This window comes from Sapajus apella, unplaced genomic scaffold, assembly GCF_009761245.1.
Source record: "Sapajus apella isolate SASKATOON/1434 unplaced genomic scaffold, GSC_monkey_1.0 scaffold13, whole genome shotgun sequence".
Taxonomy (NCBI): domain Eukaryota; kingdom Metazoa; phylum Chordata; class Mammalia; order Primates; family Cebidae; genus Sapajus; species Sapajus apella.
The window spans coordinates 5918046-5934872 of record NW_022436953.1 but is presented as its reverse complement, the minus strand read 5'-3'; the positions used below and the strand labels follow the sequence as shown (position 1 = coordinate 5934872).

Sequence of the window (16827 nt, the reverse complement as noted above, 5' to 3'; positions counted from 1 at the left end):
TTCCAAAGAACTGGGATTACAGGTGTGAACCACCATACCCAGCCTGGCTGTGAGGTTTCTGAAGCTGACTTATGGCTCAACCAAGAGAGACAGGTGAGGCAAATTAGGTGAAAGTGTCATTGGGAGGTCCACTACTCCCAGGGAACTCCACATCTAGCCATTCCCATATTTCTCTCTGGCTGCCAGAGTCCCTGGGGAATTACTGGAGCCCTCTTACTAAAACTATTGGCCAACTGGGAGGGAGATGCTCTCCTAGGTCCTATACTGTTTTGCATAATCAGCCAAACCTCCCTGTGTTCCCCTGGCCCTTGAGAGAGGCTCTGAGCCCCTCTGGTAATCTTGTCTTACCTGGAATAAGTGGCGGCACATCTCATCCTTGATGAGGCCCAAGAGGGTCTGGCACTGGGCTACAGGGGCTGACTCAAGGGCCACTGTCAGCAAATGCAGTCCCATGTGAATCATAACCTCTGAGTTATGGCGGTCGTGTGGATTGGTGAGGGAGATGAGGAACCGGAAGAGCTCACGGATGCAGGGAAGACCATAGGGGACCAAAGCTGTGCCTGGGGAAGGCCAGGAGGAGAGTGAGACTGCTATAAAACAACTAATCTGCTGGCTTTGGCTAGCCTGCTCTGCATTACGCAAGGTAATTTTAGGTAAGTGAACCCTTTGAGGAAAAGGGCTGGGTGTGATGGCTTATGCCTGTAATCCTAGTGCTTTGGGAGGCTAAGGTGGGAGGATTGTTTGAGGCCAGGAGTTTGGGGCCAGCCCGGGCAACATAGAGAGACCCCATCTCTACAAAAGATTTTTATTTTATTTATTTATTTTATCTTTTACAAAAGATTTTTAAAAAGTAGCCAAGTGCAGTGGTGCATGCTTATGGTCTCAACTACTTGGGAGGCTGAGGTGGGAGGATTGCTTGAACCCAGAAAGTTGAGGCTGCAGTTAGCTGTGGGCAGCAGCACTCCAGCCTGGACAACAACCAAAAAAAAAAAGAATTTTTTTTTTTTTTTTTTCTGGGGAGGTAAGACTAGTCTACTTCTGGATGAAATCAGAATTAATGATCCTACCTTTCTGTTAAAAGTCCTAAGCTTTTTTTTTTTTTTTGGAGACAGAGTCTCGTTCTGTCACCCAGGCTGTGATCTCAGCTCACTACAACCTCCGCCTCCCAGGTTCAAGTGATTCTCCTGCCTCAGCCTCCTGAGTAGCTGGGACTACAGGCGTATGCCAACACGACCGGCTAATTTTTTGTATTTTTAGTAGAGATGGGGTTTCACTGTGTTAGCCAGGATGGTCTCAATCTCTTGACCTTGTGATCCACCTGCCTTGGCCTTCCAAAGTGCTGGGATTACAGGCGTGAGCCACCGCGCCCGGCCAAAGATCCTAAGCTTTTTATTCTTCCTTCTTGCTTTCTATTGCCCATCAAACTTTCTCCCTATAGTATAAGTTAGCGAAGGGCTCCGTCCATGCCAACAGTCTTATGGCTTCACTCCATTTCCTGACTAGAAAATAGCCTAGAACTTGGGCCAACAGGCAGTAGTCCAGTATCTGGGTCTAAGACGGTCTAGGCTCAGGCAGCTTAGTGGGTAGAATTGGGGAGGTGAACAGGCAGAGCCTGCCAGAGTACCCACCTTCTTTCTGGGAGGACTGTGTAAAGCGCACACCCCGGGGATTGACGTAATCCATGTCATGGACAGAGGCAGAGTCAGAGTGGTCGGCAGGGGACGTGCATTCCTCTAACACTTCAGGGATGGACTCCACAGATGCTGACTGGGACTTTTCCACATGGGTCCCTTCCTGCTATGACCAGTAGCAGGGAGATATGGGAAGAAGGATGAGGCAAGAGCAACTTGGAACTTACTCCCCCGCAGTACCCATCTTCCAAGCTGTCTCTAATGGGCTACAGATGTAGGGCCAGATCAGCAGTTTATGAATCACTGCAAGATGGCTCAAGCAGTAGTATGACGAAGGACTCAGAAAAACATCTCCTGAGGCTTCACTGACTTACAGTGACTAGAACCTTAGAGACACAGAGGCTCTCACAGGCTTAGGATTTCGATCATTACCTTCCAGAAAAAGCAATGGCTAGCTCCAACCCTTTTGTCAAGTACTACCTGTATGCATAACTTGATCAATCTCATGAGCTACCTCTCACAGTGAGTCATCCTGTGAGTTTTCTAGGCAGCACAGCCAATTCTGGGAAATAGGAAAGATCAGAGCTTCTTTTGAAGTTACCCCCAGCTTCTTTTGACCCAAGTCCTGCATAAAGGATCCAAAGGATCAAGCCAATTCCCACAGAATATTGAAGAGGGACATTTAAAAATCAAAGCCATACCTGGGGGTCAGGCTGCTCGGGAACACCTAGCTCACTGCTCCCAGGCTCTGTAGCTGTGCTGCACACTGGAGAGCCAGGTTGCTCTAGATCGGTAAGGTCTTCCTTGGAGGTGGTTTGGGAGGAGAATTCCAGGCCACTGTCTGTAGAAGGACTGACCACTGCTGAGGCAGCTTCTGAACTTGCAGAGGAGATGGGAGTGGGCACATCAATGAAGGGCATGCCACCTGCCAAGAAAAGTATGTGAAGCTTGAAGGAGAGAGAGGCTGTGGGCAAAACAAAACACAACCTCCATGGTACCAGGGGCTCCATTTCCCAGATTACATGCTTATCTTTTCAGATATTGTTCTCTAAAGTTGTTAGAGTCCCTCCGAAAGGAGGACAACCTTAAGTCATGCAGAGTTGCTGAATGGTCACAGTCTGATTTGACCTGGAGTTTCCCTTTTTGTTCTCAGCACAAAAACCAAAGCCCCTCAGTGGGTTGGTCTTCAATTTCAAAAGCCCTCAGAGAGAAAGGAGTTCTTCTTGTGTCTAATCAGAGGAAGCAGTCCAGGGCACTCACCAGTGAGGTTAGATGATAAGGTGGTTCCATTGGAAGTGGGCAGCTCTGAACCTGGTGTAACTTTGGTCATATGGCGTGGGGGCCGAGGGGATCTCTTCTGTTTCTTCCACTTGGATGAATCACTCATGCCTCCTGCTCTCATTTTCAGCTGGAAATATCATACCCCATTAGCACTGATATTCAAACTAAGACTATCCCTAGAAATCTCCCTTCACTTAGTCCTACTGGTCTCTAGAAAACAAGCTATACCCCGTATCTGTGCTAAAGTAGGACTTTAGACCATCAGTTCACATTCCTACTCTTCTAGCCTGGCTTCTACATTTACCACTTCACAGGTTGGCGTGGCAGCCTCCATGTGGAAAGTGACATTCTGTTTTTGGGCTACTCATTGGTAGGGCCAGCCCTCACACTTATCACTCTGCTTCCCTGGGTCCTAAGTGTTACATTAAGCAGGAAATCCTGAGTCCTGTGGATAATGCATGACCCTCTTGCAGAAAGGGTAAGGGCAGGGTCTCCTTTGCCCAGACACTCAGATCTACAGGTCTCCCGGCTTTCCTCCTCAACTAGCTTGTAGAGCAGCCTCCTACTTGTAGTTTTATCCAACTATGAGAGCTTATTCTTTCCTGTCCTAGCTTTCTTATTGCTGTGTGGACTGGGCCTAAACCATAAACATCTCTTTTTTATGTTTGAGATGGAGTCTAGCTCTGTCACCCAGGCTGGAGTACAGTGGCACAATCTTGGCTCACTGCAACCTCCACCTCCTGGGTTCAAGCGATTCTCCTGCCTCAGCCTCCCGAGTAGCTGTGATTACAGGTGTATACCACCACGCCGGGCTAAATTTTGTATTTTTAGTAGAGACAGGGTTTCACCATGTTGGCCAGGCTGGTCTTGAACTCCTGACCTTAGGTGACCTGCCTGCCTCGGGCTCCCAAAGTATTGGGATTACAGGTGCGAGCCACTACACCCAGCTAACATATCTCTTATTCTCTGGAATTTTTCTTTCTTTCTTTCTTTTGAGACAGAGTCTTGCTTTGTCATCAGGCTGGAGTGCAACGGTGTGATCTTGGCTCACTGCAACCTCTGACTCCCTGGTTCAAGTGATTCTTCTGCCTCAGCCTCCTGAGTAGGATTACAGGAACATGCCACCATGCCCAGCTAATTCTTATATTTTTAGTAGAGATGGGGTTTCACCATGTTGGCCAGGATGGTCTCAAACTCCTGATCTCGTGGTCTGCCCGCCTCAGCCTCCCAAACTATTGGAATTACAGGTGTGGGCCACCATGCCCAGCCCTCCCTGGAATTTCTGTATCAGACTAGTCAAAAGCTCATTCCTTGGAGTTAAGGAAGGAGTTGCCTCCCCGTTTCTTTGTGGAGTTCAGGATAGATGGTCATGTCATGCTGCTGCTGCGCTCTCTGCTACTCCCAATTTTGTTGTAACAATGAGACCACCTGTCCCTCTCACTATTGGTCTTTCCAAATGCAGTTTTATGTTGTCAGATGGTAAGGCCACTGATTCCTTGACTCCTTGCTCTGTTCTACTTCCCTCTTGCTATATTTCTGTTCTTCCTATAGCTTCCTTTCAGTGGCAAGGGACAATCTCAATCACCTGTTGACTATGCTAAAATCTGTGTTTTTATTTATTTCCTGTATTCTAAGGTCAAAGTTACTTTGTTTAGGACCATTTTGTTTTCTAAGCCCTGATGTTTTCTCAGTTGGGGTTTGAACTCAGTCCCTCTACAGAGTCGTTCTAACTATTCCTAGACCGATAGACCATTCCTGGATTGGGTAATGGCAATGCTCTTCCAGGAACCATTAGAATGACTCTTGAGAGGGTTGCAGCACTTTTCTCTCTGCTTCTTCCTAAAGGCGGAATATATCCATATTATCCATGGCCTGTTAAATTCCTTTTGATAGTTAGGGATAGACTCCCTTCTTCAAGCTCCCCCCTGCTCTCAGGACCTGGGTAACCTTTGATTCTTTGCTTAGAAACCACATAATTCTTCCATTCCTACTCATAGCTCCTTCCAATAAAGAAGAGGCTGAAGAGCTGAGCCCTTCCTTTCCCCAGCTCTTAGTAACATAGCAACAGCCTCACATTGAATTTATATTTCCAGATACTCCATCTCCAAAATGCCTGCAGTCATATGCCTAGAATTGAGCTTCAGGCGTACTGAGCACCATGGCTAAGCAGGAAGCAAAATGATCCTCTCTCCAGGAACCACTGGAGCTCAACTGGATCAAGTTCATGGTAAAAAATGTTTGGGAGAAGAGTCTGCCAAACATGCAGGAGGGCACGAAGCCAAGAGATCAATGAGGGACCTCCTGGCTCTATTGGCAGTTATCACTGAGCTCCCAAAAGTACTAAGAACTGGATCTACTTTTATCAGGTAGCCTTTTTCTCCAGGAGGCTCCCCCATTTCAGGGAATCCAGGCAATCCTACTTCCACTGAGAAGCCAGTCAGTCATTTAGATTCCGTTTCATATGAGGATCAGCTTTTCACATTTCCTTCTCTATCTTCTGCAAAGCTTGCTCCAACCTGGTCATTTCAATGAGTGTTCTCAGCCTCCTGGCTGTAGTAGGGGCCAAGATACTGCCAGTTCTCACAAATGCCTCAGCCCTTAAAACGTATGGCTGTTCTCCCTCTCCTAAAGTCCGAAGGTGGGGGGTGGGCAGTAGGTATTCATGGAACTCTACACTACCTTATCTGTATGACTCTGTATTCCAAAGGACAGTGTAAGCTTTACAAAAAGGAGCAGGTCCCAGGTTAATAATCATGGCAACATGCTGGATAGCCACTAATGAGAGCTGCAGCTTGAGACTATGCAACCACATAAATGAAATGACACAATGCATTCAAAGAGAACACAGGCCAATGGACTATCTAGCTAGGTGTACACACACAGAGTTTTTTATTTTCAATGACCTGTATGTCCACAACCACACCTTTAGCATGCACACTCCTGTGATGGATAGCCCAGACAGCCCATACCTCCTTCTTTCCTCTTTCTTCCTAAGGCAGGTATATGCAGATTAGGGTAATCTTTAGCTTGGATCCCTCCCCTAAGCTCCCCTATACCTTGACTTTTAGAGGACAAAGGGCATCTTTGCAGATCCCAAAGTATTCTGTGTCCTGGGCTCTCCTGGCACCTGGCTTCTTTCCATCAATCTAGAGTTCTAATCCTTAGAATGACCCCTTTAATGGTAACCAAGAAAAAAAAAAAAGATCCCAACTAGATGGACTACACTTTCCCTCCAAATCCAGTCCAGGTATCCAGATAGTGCTGAGGACTGTGCTTAATCTCTCTATGCCAGCTCTGGGACAAGGAGAAGCTAGAAGAGGGAAGGTTCTTGCTTGAAGATCCCTTATAGTTTCCCTAGAAATGGTAGATCTGAAGCCTCCCCACGGGAAAAAAGCAGACCCCAGGCTCTCTAGGCTAACTATGTGGTGTTCAAGGCTTCCTTCTCCTGTCTCTAGGCAACCAGATGCCCCAGGAGAATTCCCAGCACTGCAAAGCTACAATCACGTGCAACTCTTCCAAAGCCATGCTGTGTTACTAGGGAGGGGTAAGTTGTGCTCTACACAATGGAAATGGGACCCAGGTGTTACATATAAAAAATAAACATTTAAAGAATAAAAAGAGGAAGGGGGAGAGAGGGAGAGAGACCTTGAGGTTCTTAAAGAGTAGTACCCTCTCTAACTGGTTCAGGGCTTTGGTCTGCTCCCCACTACTTAGCTCCAGTTTGCTGAGGAGACATGGAGATATCTGCGAAAGACAGGCAAACGCACGATTTAAACAAAGTGAAATAAACTCAGACACGCACCAACAGGGCACAGGGCAGGAATGGGGATGGATGGCAGGGGAGAGGGAAAGGTCAGGTGCATGCACCACACAGCTAAGGGTCATCTCCATAAGTAGAACCTTTTAGGGCTGCAAGTGGAATCCTCATCAGAGGCCTGTGAAGTCCAGGGCTTCAGTTCAAGATAGAAAGAAGCCATTCTCCTGCCCACCATTCTTCTCCTAGCAGTTTAAGAACCCTTTGGTTCTTAAATGTCTGGAGTCAGGCTTGACTAATTGCTAGCAGACTAGCACAAGCATGAGCAGCCCAGTCTAATTCAGCAGTGAGGTAGGATTTGGGACATAGCCTCTCTAGGCCTTCTACTTGCTGATAAGAGGATGGCAGTACTGAGGGGATGGCAGGACTTTCATCTTTGTCAACATACATTTTTAGCCAAGACTGATGGGTATCACGCAGTTTCCATGAAGAACTGACTCACCAGCTTACGTGGTGGTTCAAAGGTAGGCCAGAGTGGAAACGCTGGGGTAGGGACTTATCTGGGAGAGAATACATTTCTCACTAAAGGAGTCAGAGCTACTTCTAGATTCCAAGCAGACCTGTCTAGGCAAAAACATATCTTTGCTAAGCAAGGTTACCCCAAGGCACTGAAGTTGGGAGATTAAGGTTTGGATGAGGGACAGCAGATCAGGTCTCAATCATACCTTCTTCATGTTGGTCCCCACATAGTTCTTGGGTTCTTCTTTAAACTGAGGTAACCTATAAGATAGAGAATCCATTGACTGTCATCAGGGATAATGACAAATGTCCCCCTTCATAACAGCCACAAACCAAAGGTGCTCTCAGCCAGAGCATGCCCTTCGTCTTAGAAAAAGCTACAAAAGAGAAGCAGACTAATTTCACCCTTTTCAGAGCTTCATCAAAGAGCCACAGGAATCGGGGGATGTGTGACATGAACAAAAGGAGGTAGTTGTGACAGTGAGGTGAGTAAGTGCCCTTGGAGTGCAGAGGCTCTTTTTATTCTGAAACTGATCCCTTCCTGCTTATATTCAATTGGCAAATACTGCTGCCAAGAGATGGGGAGAGGGCAGTCTATCAAAACCCTAGGAGACTGGGCAAAAGGGAAGAATTAACAGGCAGTTTGAAGTTTTGAAAACAGTAAATCTGAGCCTGAGGAGCCAAAAATTCTTTGCAGCAGGCTCCAAAGGCAGTCTAGTCTATAGATAATAAAAATTATTATCTACAGATTTGAAAGAAAAAGAAATCCCAAGGGAAGGTTTAAGGCCATTGTCTCAACTCTTCTTTGAGTCTGTTGAAAGGAGGTGCAAAAAATAGGTAGTTAGGCCTAGTATAAAAAGGCCTCCTAGGCCCTACGCTGAGGGCCTTACCTAGGGGTAACCAACCATCTTGGTTTGCCTGGGACTGATGGGGTTTGCCAGGATGCAGAACTTTTAGTGCTGAAATCAGTATAGTCCCAGGCAAATCACAACTGCTGGTCACCCTAACCTTGGCCCTCTCCCACAGAAATCAGGCTCCCTTGATTTGGCTTCCTCTCTGGGTTCCCTTTCCCAGCTGCTACCTGCACAGAAACAGACACAAATTTGTGAAGCAGAATGAGGTCTGCTGGCCTAAATTAAATAACCCTCTGCCTCCCCCGAGGCCAAATCAGCTCTCTCTTGCTTCTCCCTTGCTCAGTAACCCTGGACCCAGGGAGCTACCCCCCTTCCATAATCCCAGTGGCCTCTGATGTGGCTATGGGGTTGGCCAGGTCCCTGACGTGGCTGTGTGGAAGCAGGCAGACTCAAGAGGCCTGGGCAGCCGGGCTGAAGCAAACAGCAGCAGGTTTACCTTGTGAAGAGCAGCTGCACCATGTCTACGAGAGTGTGCTCTGCGGATTTTCTCAATAACTCTGCACAGGCAAAAACAAATAACACAGGTGTCATTACTTGCTGTGCTATTATCAAGAGGGTTCTCAGAGCAGACTCCCCTCCAAACCTTGTTTACCAAGGATTATGCCAAACTTATTAAAACCAGCTCCAGCTCAGCCTGGCTGGCATAACTTCAGTGGCCCACTAGGTGGCACTACTGAGTCAGGGAAAAAAGGGGCGGGATCGATGTGTTCTTGGGGGTTGCAGGCTAATGTCAATCCCAGAAACCCCAAGAGAGGGTGATTTGGTGCCTGGGCTAAGTCAGTCTGGGATCCATCCCAACTCCTGCCCTGGCATAATGGGCTGAGGTCTCTATTCTAGCTTCACAACAGTCAAGTACAGAGATTTCTTCTAGACCCCTGTGGTTCCATTAGACAGGATGGAGTCCTGAATTTTCCATCTTTCTGAGGTTCAGAGACAGCCCTCTGGTATTCATACTCAGACACTGGCCCCAGGAATGGTGAAGGGGCTAATATCCAAGCACCTACCACTGAGCCTCATTTCAAAGCAGATCCGGAAGCAGGACTGCATAATCTCACACACAGATTCATTGGTTAGGTGGGCACCCACTGGGGTTAGCAGCAGAGTCCGTAGAACCTATCAGGAAGAAGAAGGAATTACTGTGATAAACAGGTCCTGAGAGGTACTCGGGGATAAGAGAGAGGGGTTAGCAAGAATGCTGACCTCACTTCAGCTTGGTAGAGAGGTCTCCAAGGGTCTTGTCTTGGGAATTGTTTCTTCACTTTTTATGACCCTGACATAGTTCACAACTCATTCTAGCCCTAGTCCATGAGCCCAACAGATGGATGGCACAAATACAGTCTGCCAGAGGTACAAGTGCATTTAAGGCTTCTGGTATTTGATACCATTTCATATAAAGCTTTTCATGATTTTCCTTAGGAAAAGCTTTTACTTTGGGTACCCCAGTTGCTTGTTTGGAAACAAAGTAGTTCCCCTAAGCCCCAGTGGAGTCAAAACACAGCTTCATGCTGTGGTCAGAGTAAGACCCACGGCACCAGTTCCTGGCCACTAGCTTAATTTCTATTTCCCTCTCACTCACCTGAAGGATTTTCATCAGGACAACTTCATCACTGGCAGGATCCGTGCCCACAAAACGAGCATGGGTGACAGCATCTGCCATGTTCTCCATGCCTTCTGCTGTGCCCTCATGGGTGGGATCTACTCCAGTGAAAAAGGAAAGATTAAATGATGTGGAGAAGAGAGAGAGAAAAGGTAAGGCAGCCTGTCTAGGGACTGCTTTGAGAGTGTTTCCTCTCCAGTTCCTTAACCTGTGGCTCCTTAAGCTACATGAGAATTTTTGCCTGTAACTGGCTTTTCTTTTCTTTTTCTTTTTTTTTTTTTTTTTGAGACAGAGTCTCGCTGGCTCTGTCACCCAGGCTGGAGGGCAATGGTGTGATCTCGGCTCACTGCAACCTCTACCTCCTGGTTTAAGAAATTCTCTGCTTCAGCCTTCCAAGGAGCTGGGATTACAGGCACCTGCCACTACGCCTAACTAGCCTGGGGGAAGGTGTGAAAATTTAAGAAACCTAGGAAACTTCTGCCAGGTCTGGTCTCTAGAATGAAAGGGCAGCCAGTAGCCTGGCTGTTTCTCCTCTCCTCTTAGTCCTGGCTTGAAGACACCAAGCAGGGTAACTGTTCATATCCCCTATGCCTCAGACATGACTGCATCTGAGCTTCTCCCAATTGGTTATTTATTTATTTATTTTTATTGAGACGCAATCTTGTTCTGTCGTCCAAGATGGAGTGCAGTGGCACGATCTTGGCTCACCATAGCCTCTGCTTCACAGGTTCAAGCAATTCTCCTGCCTCAGCCTCCCGAGTAGCTGGGATTACAGGCATGCACCACCACACAGGCCTAATTTTATATTTTTAGTAGAGTTGAGGTTTCTCCATGTTGGTCAGGCTGGTCTCAAACTCCCAACCTCAAGTGATCTGCCTGCCTTGGCCTCCCAAAGTGCTGGAATTACAGGTGTGCCTGGGGCCCAAAGACCCCTTCTTTAGTTTTATTCTTATTTAAAGTAATATGACGATGAGCAAGAATCCTGTTTCCAGCTTAACTAAACAGGCACTAGGAGAGAAAAAGAGATAAACTAAACAGGACTGGAGGCTGGCTAGCTGGGGAGTAGGCAGGAGGGAGGATTTCAGCTGTACAGAATAAGCGGGGAGAAGTTAGAGGTCAGACAACGAGCACCATCCTGGAAATGAACACAAACGCCACTAAGAGGGGAGCTCAGCTCCCATTCATGTGTTAAACAGCCAGGAGGAATAGCCAAATAAGTTGTCACCATCAAGGTCTACAAGGGCCCTGCTGAGCTCTTGCCCTAGGTCTGCTGCTCTGAAGGATCCTTTCCAGGGCTGTTTAATTCTAAAAGGGGAACCTAAGTAAGGGGAAAGGGCAGGCATATGATAAAGCTTTGTGAGTAACAGAGAAAGTTGCTCCAGAGGTGGCATGGAGTAATGCAGGAACACCTCCTAATTTTAGTAGCAGGGATTATAAGATATTGTTGTTGCTGTTTTTTTTTAAATGAGACAGAGTCTCACACTGACACCCAGGCTAGATGGAGTGCAGGGGCGCCATCTTGGCTCGCTGCAACCTCTGCCTCCTAGGTTCAAGCAATTCTCCTGCCTCCCCAGTAGCTGGGATTACAGTTGCCTGCTACCATATCCAGCTAATTTTTGTATTTTTAGTAGAGACGGGGTTTCACCACATTGGCCAGACTGAATTCCTGAGCTCAGGTGATCCACCTACCTTGGCCTCCCAAAGTGTTGGGATTACAGGCGTGGGCCACCGTGCCTAGCCCATTCTTTTTCCTGGTACTTGAAATGAGGGAGTTCCTGAGCCTAAAGCTCAGGAGATGCCTAAGAACTTTTTTTTTTTTTTTGAGACAGAGTTTCGCTCTTGTTACCCAGGCTGGAGTGCAATGGCGCGATCTCGGCTCACCGCAACCTCGGCTCACCGCAACCTCTGCCTCCTGGGTTCAGGCAATTCTCCTGCCTCAGCCTCCTGAGTAGCTGGGATTACAGGCACGCACCACCATGCCCAGCTCATTTTTTGTAGTTTTAGTAGAGACGGGGTTTCACCATGTTGACGAGGATGGTCTCGATCTGTTGACCTCGTGATCCACCCGCCTCGGCCTCCCAAAGTGCTGGGATTACAGGCTTGAGCCACCGCGCCCGGCAGAACTTTTTTTTTTAAGACAGCGTCTTGCTCTATCACTCAGGCTGGAGTGCAGTGGTGTGATCATGGCTCACTGCAGCCTCGACCTCAAGTGATCCTCCTACCTCAGCCTCCTCAGTAGCTGGGACTACAGGTGTGTGCTAACACATCAGGTGAATTTTTGTACTTTTTATAGAGATGGGGCTTGCCATGTTGTCCAGGCTGGTCTTGAGCTCCTGGCTCAAGTGATCCACCTGCCTAGGCCTTCCAAAGTGCTGGGATTACAGGTGTGAGCCACCATGCCTGGCCCCCAAACATTTATCTTGCAATGATAAGCCAGAAGACTTACTAATTGTGAATGTTTTCCTCTTTTTATTCTGTCCTCATTAGCATCTGACACCATATCAAGACTTTTCTTTGTCCTATTTATAGCATCCTTCTACTCAGCTCTGTGAGTAGAGGTCAGGCAGAATAAAGCCAGTTTCATGACATACAATAAAATGGGGTGACCCAGCTCCTCCTATCATACCAACTCTCCACATTTCTCCCAATCAGCACACACACACACAAAAATCCCATACTCTCAAGGCCCTTGTCCTAGTCTCTATCTCATAGCCCTGCCTGACAGTCCCTACCCAGGCCACCAGGGCCCACATAGGAAACCCAGGTCCTTTTCAGTGTTGTGTAGCATTTCAGAGCTAAGTGAATAGTAGCCTTGTTCCCATCTCACAAGGCTCCTGGGGGTCCATTTCTTCCTCTCTTTCAGCAATCTCTCTCGTTAAGGTATCTTCTAACTTATTATTTTGAATCAGGCACTCCTTCCATCCCCCAGCCAGAATAGGTTCAGAGAGACTTGGTTAAGGTGGTTTACGCTCTACTGATCTCTTTGTGGCTCTTGTCCCCTGAGGTTGAATGAAGTAGCAAAGTTAATTTTCTAAAAAGGCAGGTAAGGGCTGGGCACGGTGGCTCACATCTGTAATCTTAGGCCGAGGTGGGCAGATTGCTTGAGCTCAGGAGTTTGAGACCAGACTGGCCAACACAGCAAGACCCCATCTCTACTACAAATACAAAAATTAGCTGGGCATGGTGGTGCATGCCTGTAGTCCAAACAACCTGGGAGGCTGAGGCATGAGAATTGACTGAACTCAGGAAATGGAGGTTCCAGTGAGCCAAGATCATGCCACTGCACTCCAGCCTGGGCAACAGAGTGAGACTCTGTCTCAAAAAAAAAAAAAAAAAAAAAAAATCCCATAAAAAACAAAAATAAAAAAAGCAGACAAGAGTGACAAGTCTTTAGAACCATAGGCAAGGCTTGCTAGCAAGCCATGAAATCAGCGGTACAAAAATTCTGGTCTGGCCACTGTATGGGGGCAAACGAAAGGCCGGTCCTTAAAGGAGGATCTCAAATAATCTCTGAAACCTTGGATCATAGAATCAAGAGGTGGGAGTTTTCTTCTAGAAGAACAGCCTAAACCCTTCTTTAAAATGTCCTCCTCTTCTGGCTACTCTGGAGCCAACTTGAGGGAAATCTGCCAATCCCATCTCCTTTGCTTTTTTGGCTGTCATACACTCCTTCCTGCTGTTTTTCTGATGCTCACCGCAATCACCACCTCCAGCATTCTCCTTTCCCACCACAGGAAACTCCAATGACCAGCTGGCCTCAGGTCTCCAATGACCGGCCTGACTGCCAAGTCCAGGAAGGGGAGAGAGTAACGGCAACAAGTCAGCAGAGGGAAAAGGCACAGCAGGGGCAGTCACTAGAGGCTGTGAAGAGAGATGACCTGCAGGTGGTGCTCAGCGCAAGGCTGGAAGTGGCTGGGCCTGATTTTGTTTAGGAAAAGTATGAAGCTAGGACTAGGGTGTCGGAGAGGCTGATGCACCTGTTCAGAAGCTAGCTGGTACCCAGGATTCCTGCTCAGGAATGCAGGAATGAATGCATCAGCTAAGCAAATCCAACATTTCTAGAATACATAAAGGGTTTTCTTGCCCTGAAGACTATTTCCTTTTCTGGCTAGCTAAAGCCTGAGCCTAATCTTTTCTTGCCTCCCTACTTAAGAAACAAAGACAGTTGCCTGTTTTCTATGTTCTTCATCCTTGTACATGGGCTGCCAATTGGGGAATATGAATTCCCAAATTGAGTGTCAAGACCAACTAAAAAAGGAATCCAAAGAAATATACCATAAACAAATTTAGAGATAACCTATAGGTTAGGGGAAATATTTGGCCTAGATTAGGAGCAAATATTTGTAATGCTAACGATAGGCAATGGGTTAATATTCCTACTATACAAAGAACTCCTACAAATTGACATGAAAAACAAAAACAACTAAAAAACATAAGTGGGGTGGGAGCTAGGGGAGGGACAGAGGAGGGTGGGGAAGGATGCCTGATGTAGGTGACGGGGGGGATGGAGACAGCAAACCGCCATGGCACGTGTGTACCTATGCAACAATCCTGAAAGATCTGCACATGTACCCCTGAACTTTTTTTTTAAAAGTACAATAATAAAAAAAAAATAAGTGAAGGAGAGGAAATTCAAATGTTTCAACTGCAAGAAATTAAAACAACAAAAGGCTAGGTGCAATGGCTCATGCCTGTAATCCCAGTACTTTGATAGGCTAAGGCGGTGGATTGCTTGAGCTCAGGAGTTCAAGACCAGCCTAGGCAACATGGTGAAACTCCATTTCTACTAAAAGTACAAAAACTAGCTGGGTGTGGTGGTGTGTGCCTATAGTCCCAGCTACTTGGGAGGTGGGGTTGGGAGGATCACCTGAGCCTGAAGGTCAAGGCTGCAGTGAGCTGTGATTGTGCCACTGCACTCCAGCCTGGGTGCAACAGAGCAAGACCCTGTCTTAAGAAATAAAACAAAAAAAACCACTTTTTACCTACCAAGTTGGCACAAATAAATAAAAATGATAATATTCAGTGCTGATGACAGGGTGGGAAAGTGACAATTCTCAATTACTGCTGGTGGAAGTGTAAATGTAAATGATGTAACCTTTTGGGGAAGCAACCTGGTAATAGCTATAAAAATGCAATATGCACATGGTCTTTAAACCAGGGATCCCAAGGTAAGAGATCTTTCATACATGAGTAAAATGAGTAAATAAGGACATGTGATCAAGGATGCTTATATTAGCATTATTTATGACTTCAATAGGAAATAATCTAAATATTAAATATTAATAAGCACATGAATTGTGTTATATCTATATTACACTATGGAAATTATATAGCCACTAAAAGAAATCATACAAGGGGCTGAGGGAAGAGGGAAATGGGGAGTTATTGCTTAATGTTAACTCCCTATGATGTTAAGTTTCTCTTTTTTTTTTTTTTTTTTTTTTTTTGAGACGGAGTTTCGCTCTTGTTACCCAGGCTGGAGTGCAATGGCGCGATCTCAGCTCACCGCAACCTCCGCCTCCTGGGTTCAGGCAATTCTCCTGCCTCAACCTCCTCAGTAGCTGGGATTACAGGCACGCGCCACCATGCCCAGCTAATGTTTTTGTATTTTTAGTAGAGACGGGGTTTCACCACGTTGACCAGGATGGTCTCGATCTCTTGACCTCGTGATCCACCCGCCTCGGCCTCCCAAAGTGCTGGAATTACAGGCTTGAGCCACCGTGCCCGGCCTGATGTTAAGTTTCTATTTGGGGTAATAAAAACGTTTGGAAAATAGATGATGGTGATGGTTACACAACACTGTGAATGCAATTTATGCCAATGAATTGTAAACTCAAAATCATGGAAATGGCAGCTGTGCATGGTGGCTCATGTCCATAATCCCAGCACTTTGGGAGGCTGAGGCAGGCCTGAGGTCGGGAGTTTGAGACTGGCCTGACCAACATGGAGAAACCTCGTCTCTACTACAAATACAAAATTAGCCGGGGGTGGTAGCACATGCCTGTAATCCCAGCTACTCAGGAGGATGAGGCAGGATAATCACTTAAATCCAGGAGGTGGAGGCTGCAGTGAGCTGAGATCACACCATTGCACTCCAGACTGGGCAAGTAAAGTGAAACTCCGTCTCAGAAAAAAAAAATATTTAAAAAAAAGATGGAAATGGCAAGTTTTATATATATTTTCTACAATATAAAAGAATAAATCAGATGACTATATCATGTACATTTAATACTATTAAGTGTAAAAAAGAAAATATGTAGCACATAATCCTATTTTTATTTCATTTTAAAAAGGGATGGTACTTCATTTATAAACATATAGAAAAACACACAGAAAGATTCAAACTAGGCTGTTAACACTATTTGCCTAAAGGAGGAGGAGGAGCATTGAGAAAGATACAGGAGGGACATTAACTTTTCATCACCTCTTGTTTGTCTTCTTACAACGTGCATGCATTATGTCTGAAAAAATAACTTTAAAAATAAACCTAACCAAATCTCAAAGGGTAAGGTACCACACCCTTAACTCCTCCCAAAGCATAGAGAAGCCAAAGTACCAGGGAAAGCTCTTCTGCCCTTCCCACCTTGAACAACGTGAGTCAGCTAGCATGATGAGTAACGAATAACAATCCTATTTCTCTTCTACAAGAAAAGAGGTGGGAGAAAAATTTCCCACTATCACCAGCTCATTGCCTAAGGCCTGAGCACCCTGGGAGAGGTGGGAAATGAAGTACTGTGGTCATGCAACAAAGCCTGAGCTCTTACCTATAAGTGCATAGGACAGGAACTTGTTGACAGAGGTGAGCGCCAATCCAGTGATAGGTCCAGTGGTGTCTTCAGAGCGAATCACTTCCAGAAAAGGCCGAAGGAATACATTGGGCTCAATCTCAGACAGTTCTGCAGGAAAATAAACAGAAATGAAGAGATACCATCTAACAAAAAGCTAAACCCTGGAGAAAGGTCCTTCTTGTTTGTGCCATGAGGCTAAAGGTCTTTGTTGCTGGGTGATCTTCTTCCCTCTAGATTACCTGGAATCAAATCCCGGACACTGCATCATTGTATCTGTAAAGTTTTCAGTACATAGATCTAAAAGATTAGGAATCTTAAAAAAAAAAAAAAAAAAAAAAAAAAA

The 16827-nt window shown here is 46.2% G+C and overlaps 1 protein-coding gene across 11 annotated transcripts in view; it reads right to left on the bottom strand.

The window, feature by feature from the left end:
* GBF1 (golgi brefeldin A resistant guanine nucleotide exchange factor 1) overlaps positions 1-16827 on the bottom strand; it is a 135599-nt gene that overhangs the window by 20500 nt on the left and 98272 nt on the right. For 2 of the 11 annotated variants that reach the window (XM_032281429.1, XM_032281433.1), the window contains exons 4-13: positions 16461-16592; positions 9676-9794; positions 9104-9212; positions 8536-8596; positions 7392-7446; positions 6558-6656; positions 2892-3039; positions 2333-2559; positions 1629-1797; positions 349-560 (exon numbers count right to left, since the gene is read on the bottom strand). In XM_032281429.1, the coding sequence (XP_032137320.1) occupies positions 349-560; positions 1629-1797; positions 2333-2559; positions 2892-3039; positions 6558-6656; positions 7392-7446; positions 8536-8596; positions 9104-9212; positions 9676-9794; positions 16461-16592 (1331 nt within the window). The remainder of the gene's footprint in view (positions 1-348; positions 561-1628; positions 1798-2332; positions 2560-2891; positions 3040-6557; positions 6657-7391; positions 7447-8535; positions 8597-9103; positions 9213-9675; positions 9795-16460; positions 16593-16827) is intronic. The other 9 variants (XM_032281436.1, XM_032281439.1, XM_032281437.1 and 6 more) reach the window with 7 other exon arrangements.